This window comes from Malus sylvestris, chromosome 11 (assembly GCF_916048215.2).
Source record: "Malus sylvestris chromosome 11, drMalSylv7.2, whole genome shotgun sequence".
NCBI lineage: Eukaryota > Viridiplantae > Streptophyta > Magnoliopsida > Rosales > Rosaceae > Malus > Malus sylvestris.
Genome location: NC_062270.1, coordinates 29406856 through 29412716, shown reverse-complemented (window position 1 = coordinate 29412716; position 5861 = coordinate 29406856). Strand labels below are relative to the sequence as shown.

The 5861-nt window shown below is 37.8% G+C and overlaps 1 protein-coding gene across 3 annotated transcripts; it reads right to left on the bottom strand.

The window, feature by feature from the left end:
* Positions 1–355: 355 nt before the first annotated feature.
* LOC126588723 (probable WRKY transcription factor 31) lies at positions 356–4429 on the bottom strand. Of its 3 annotated transcripts, none has more exons than XM_050253826.1 (6): positions 3946–4429; positions 3715–3819; positions 3368–3427; positions 2852–3262; positions 1215–1328; positions 356–1090 (listed from the first exon to the last, which is right to left on the bottom strand). In XM_050253826.1, the coding sequence occupies exons 1-6, from the start codon at positions 4183–4185 to the stop codon at positions 494–496; spliced, it is 1527 nt and encodes a 508-aa protein (XP_050109783.1). In that variant the 5' UTR covers positions 4186–4429; the 3' UTR covers positions 356–493. The 3 variants fall into 3 exon arrangements, with proteins under 3 accessions (XP_050109783.1, XP_050109780.1, XP_050109781.1); XM_050253823.1 differs by having other exon boundaries at positions 357–1090; positions 3368–3526; XM_050253824.1 differs by having other exon boundaries at positions 357–1090; positions 3368–3526; positions 3952–4429.
* Between the last annotated feature and the right edge of the window lie 1432 nt (positions 4430–5861).

Sequence of the window (5861 nt, the reverse complement as noted above, 5' to 3'; positions counted from 1 at the left end):
TTGCTAGGGTAGATATAATCATTAGCCTTCCCATTAATAAGGAAGGACAAGGAAACAGAAAATATACAATCCATAACTAGATCAATCCAATAATTATCAAACCCAAACTTATCGTAGCAGCTCTTTCGAAATCAATAATTGTTAAGCCATTTGATTATTTGTATTTTATTTCAGCTTTATGTAGATGATCAGCGAGTTTTGAATTTAGACAGTTTTTGAAAGTATGACCTTTGAATGAAGATCTAATAAATATAAACGATTCCCATCGTAAAATGCATTGTAGTTTTAACTTTTTTAAGTTATAGAAAGATATTCATCCTTATTATAGAAACTCTATATAGAAGGCCATATGTACGATTTAAAATAAATTGGGCGAAAATTAAAAATAAATAAAAAGACGTTGAATCAATGAGAGTCTTTTATTACACTCAAGCTAAATATCTAAGAATTGACTTCATATCCATATTTATCATTACCAAAGAAAATGACTTATTCATGTATTGTTGCCACTATCGTTTCTTGGAGAAACATTGTTATTGGTGTTATTGTTTGATTGAACATTGCCAACGATAGAGGTGATGGCTGCTACCAGAGCCGTTGTGAAATTAGGGTCAGCTGCGATGGCTGCTGTTGCTGCACTGACTTTGTCAGCCAGTGAGTGTGTAGTACTATCCAACCCCTGAAGGCTATTGAGAACCGAGAATTTGGGTTGGTTGTAAAGGGCTTGACCTAGAATTTGTGGCACAGACATAAGATTGTTGTGGGGAAAATTTGAAGGGAGCTGGTTTGGTTGGCCAAGTGGCATCTCTGAGGAAGTGGGAGTGCGAGTGAGGTCCAAGGTGACAGTAGGAAATGGGGCTGTAGCCGAAAGTGTTGCCAAGCTTGGTGGGCAGTTAGGCAATCCTGTTCTTGCTAGGAAGGTGTTTGAGCTTATTAGGCCATCAGCACTAGGATTTGAGCCTGATAGAAGCATTGATGCTGCTGCTGATGTAGTAGATGCCATGGCCATTGCAGCTGGAGGGAGTGGATGGTTGTGTTGACCTTCGTATGTTGTTATAAGTATTGTTCGATCTTCCGCACATCTTTGTACCTGGTAATGAGGAACCCAATTAGGTCCATTTGTTAGGAAAACTGATTTTCTCATGCCAAATTAATATTTTGACATGTTGTGTGTTATCAGACTGTTAATCTAAAAAGAAAAAAAAAAGCTGTACCTGTTTGCGAACTGGGCAACCAGTTGCCATAGTGCAACGATAATAAGCTCGAGGGCATGGATTTCCTTTAGCCATTTTCTGGCCATACTTTCTCCATTGGCATCCATCAGATATCTGCACGTTCGAATTTAATATTATGACTGCTAGGCTGTGTATTTGACTTTCTTCAAATAGCTAAGACAATCAAGACTAAGGTAGATATCGAGAGAAAAGATTATGAAATTCTTAAACGAGCCGTACACTTCTCTTGGTCTTACTGGTTTCTCTATCTTTGAATTATATTCCATCAGTTCATATTTTCTGCATCTTTTAGGGAATCAAGGTCTTTTTGAAATGTTCGAAAAAGGATATGTTTATATACAGGTATATATAATTTGTCCATGCATCTGATTAGGAAAATTAATTTCAACGAGAGTGGATCATTGTGGGAGGGTAATTAATATTCTTTTGAGATTAATGTTGTCATATAAAAACTTATGTTTTAGATTGTAAATTTGGATCACCATGTGTTTAGATAAGAATCAACTTGACTAATGAAACAATTACACAATTTGACAAATTAGGTAGCAAAAAAAAGATAGTCTAGCGAGAGAACATTTTACGAGTGAGGTAATATTTTAGGGTAAATAGCCAAAATGGTCCCTGAGATTTGCATAACTCATCACTTTGGTTTCTAACATTTCAAATCAATCAAAGTGGTCCCTGAGATTTGCATAACTCATTACTTTGGTCCCTAACATTTCAAATCAATCAAAGTGGTCCTTGAGATTGTCCACCATCCATCATTTTGGTCATTCCGTTAAAAACTCCGTTAAGTGTCCCGGAACTCTTGGCCGGAAGTTTGGGCAATTTTCAAAGCTTCGTAACTCAATCGTTTCTTAACCAAATTCGACCCATAATATATCAAAATGAAGATAGTAAAGTGTAGAATAATATTATACCTATTTTAAAGCCCAATGGTTGCCGGAGATTGCCGGAAAATAGCCTCAAAGTTGACTGGTCCGAGAGAAAACTGGAAAACTTGCCGGAAACTGGGTAAATAGCCTCAAAGTGGCCTTGGACAGCCACTTTCAAGCCGTTTTCCGGCCAAACCACGACGATATAGCCATCTAAAAAGGTACCATTCTCTTTTTCTTGTCGAAAAGTATGATTTTCGTTGTTGAATCACTTGATTTCGTTGAGTACTGAAGAAGTTATGAATGTTTAAAATTTATCCCAGTTTCCGTGCGAGTTTTCCAGTTTTTCCTCAGACCAGTCAACTTTGAGGCTACTTTCCGGCTATCGCCAGCTACCGTTGGGCTTTCAAATATGTATAATCTTGTTCTACACTTTCCTATCTTCATTTTGATATATTATGGGTCGAATTTGATTAAGAAACGATTGAGTTACGAAACTTTGAAAATTGCCCAAACTTCCAGCCAAGAGCTCCGGGACACCTAACGAAATTTTTAATGAAAGAACCAAAATGATGGATAGTGGACAATCTCAGGGACCACTTTGATTGATTTGAAATGTTAGGGACCAAAGTGATGAGTTATACAAATCTCAAAGACCATTTTGGCTATTAAGCCAATATTTTATGTATATACACACTCATCATATTAGTCAAGCAGAGGTCAAGGTAACGAGTTTCATACCATGGAAGCTTCAGATCGTGCTCGAACAGAAACCCGAGCTTTTTTAATCATGGATATGGTTTCGGATGAGGCTTGATCCACTTCCCTAGGAGGGCTCATCAACTTGGGAACCTTATTAGGAATCCACCCTTGAAATTCGTGGTCAGGGCTGTCTTCTGCCCCAGTAGTACTACTTCTTCCACTAATATCCCTGTGAACATGACTAGTACCCTTGCAGCACTCCATTGACTCGACTATGTTGTTTCGAGGGAACGACCCAGAACAATCTTGGGATCTGCAGCCTTCATGAGAACACTGTGAAAGCTCATCTTTCTCAGCCCTTCCCATATCCATAAATTGTCTTGGAGCAAGATTATTGAACTCGTTCATCAACTGCTTCTCTTTTAGTACCTCTGATCCATTTAAGTTCATCTAAAAAAAGCCATGAACGTGATGATATTAATAAAATTAATCAAAGACATAATTAATAAAGAAACGTAATTGAAAAATAATTTTGTATATTTGTTCTATATATACCTTGTGTTGTTCTGCAGCTTGTTGATCAGTCTTTTGATTTTTCAGTTTCACAAGGTGCACCTGCAACGCCTGGTAATTAGTGTTAACCTGATGAATCACACCTCTCAACCGTTGATTTTCTACATTCATACGGCCTAGTTCAGCTTGAAGAACTGCCAACTGCACCCAAAATATTATAACTTTTCACTTGAATATCGATCCAAATTAGGATCAAAATAGTTTATTATTTAAAAACACTTGCGGAAAAAAATTTATCAGAGAATATAGGAGTAGGAATAGCATCATCATATCGATTTTTCAAAGCTGAGAAGCAAAAACACTGACTAAATATTCTATGTTAGATGTACCTCATTTGTTCTATGCTTGTCTTCCATATTACGGGACGACGAAGTTCCAACATCCATGGATGATTTGTCGCTACTGGTGTATGTTGTAAGAAGATTCAATCCAGTCTATAATTATAAAAATTACAAAAAAAACAACAAACCCAATAGCACTAAAAGTCAGATGGTGTAAAAAAAATCAAAATATAGAAGTAGTCAATAATAAGTAACCAGCTATATATAGTGGTTTCACACATTTACGTCGGGTAGTTGCTTTTCTTGACCAACCCCGTGATGATCGCATTCTTCTTTAACTTCTGCCGTGTGATCTTTAGCTTCTTTCAAACGACCCTTATGAGCAAAGAAGTCTAATTCATCTACAACTCGCTTCCCATGATGATCGTGATCATCCGCCGTCTCGGGAGAAAGTACGACATGCTGTGCTTCAATTGATCTGCAGTTGTGAATAGAATGATCACTAGCTGCAGATTCCATGAGGGATATTGTATACACGTAACGTTTAGATTAATTATAGGTTTGGTCTGCTGAGAGTGACGATGTTGGAGATGAAGACGATGACTGTGGTAGGAAGAATAACAAGAGCGAGCTATGGACAGGCAAGTCGTCGTCCTCCTTTGTCCACATAAATATTTAAAGGGTTTGGGGAAAGGAATAAGCACAAGAAGAGAGAGGGGTAGTGAAGTTTGAAGTCATAGGAGATGCAACAGACTCGGCTTTAAAAGAGTTTGGACTAAGACCATGAGAAAATGAGTGAGATCTTGTACCAACAACATCATGAAATAATATGTATGGTAGAGAATAAGTGAGGTCAGGTGGTGCGTCAAGATACCACGTGGCTTTACAGTTTCAGGAGAGAGAGAGAGAGAGAGAGAGAGAGAGAGAGAGAGAGAGATGTCTGTTAGAATCATCTCATCAAAATATTATGTAGGTAAACAAAAAAAAGATACATAGAAGTTAAAAGCTGCATGAGAAACAAAGTGTACGTAGTAGAGATTTTCCAGATTTTAATTAAAGAATTGTAACATGCGATCGTAAAATAATAATTAACTGCATCATTAACACATAGCTTTGATTTGACCTTCGCCAAAAAAATTTAGTACATAATTAACGATAATTAGTAGCACTACACCTACTGAAATTTACTACAAGTAATGGTAAAACTCATAGAAAAATTCCAAGGAAAAGAATAAACAGAGGTGGTTGAAATTTTGATAGTTTTCTTGGAGAAGAAAACAGAATATAGGGATAAGTGTTGTTTGTCAAAGAAGTGAGTTTGACTTATTCCCATGAATGCAATGCATCGTTCCTATTGGTCCGGCGCAATCCATGTGAGGGCGGAGAAGGGGCGGAGTCAACGATATAGACGGCCAAGCTTCCCTTGCGACTATACTGGGTCCTACGTATGTTGTTGTTTGATTGCCCACGTTTTCGTTTTGGATCAAAGACAAAAAGACAGACAGAAGAGAAGGTGGTGTTATAATTTTGGTGTTCCAATATTCCAATATTGTCATTGTATAGTCACTCGATGATTCGCGTGAAATGTGACGGAACCTTAAAATAAGATAATATGGGAGGTGAGACAATGAAGTGTATGTATATATACGCACACATTTATAATTGGTCAAAAAGAAAATGTGCAAAATGAATGTGATTTTTCAATGTCGGTAATACTATTTGATACCTTTGTCCTTAGTAACAAACCTTAAGTCCTATGTAGTAAACCTTAAACATAACACAAGTGTTACAATGCATGTTAACTTATAAAGCAACTCACGCGGTTTATTGTCACAGACTTGTTTCATACCAAATAATTACCAACTAACTTGAAGTGAGAAATGGGTTTTTTTATATGACCCTTAGGAAACTAGGTTATATCAGTGAGCCGTATCGTCATTTAGCTGAGGTCAGGTAAGTGGCGCGCTATGTCATATAACCAAGGAATATCATCTTGAATATGTCCGCCTATGTCTTACATGGCCGGTCCCAAGCCCGGATAAAGGAGGAGGGGGAGGGCGTCAGGTAGTCGACAGCCGGCACTCCATGATCACGTCGAATCCTTATGAAAATGAATCCAGAACAAAATCGCGCTAAAGCTAGGGCGTCACCCGTAAGTGGCGCGCTGTGTGGCCCGAGCACAGTGATAAGTGAGC

Excerpts from the sequence above, each read along its gene's own strand:
- LOC126588723 (XM_050253823.1), bottom strand. The coding sequence starts at position 4,185 with ATGGAATCTGCAGCTAGTGATCATTCTATTCACAACTGCAGATCAATT. Across the intron at positions 3,820-3,945 it reads AGCAACTACCCGACGTAAAT|ACTGGATTGAATCTTCTTAC; the intron begins GTGTGAAACCAC and ends TTATAATTATAG. Across the intron at positions 1,329-2,851 it reads CACGATCTGAAGCTTCCATG|ATATCTGATGGATGCCAATG; the intron begins GTATGAAACTCG and ends TCGAACGTGCAG.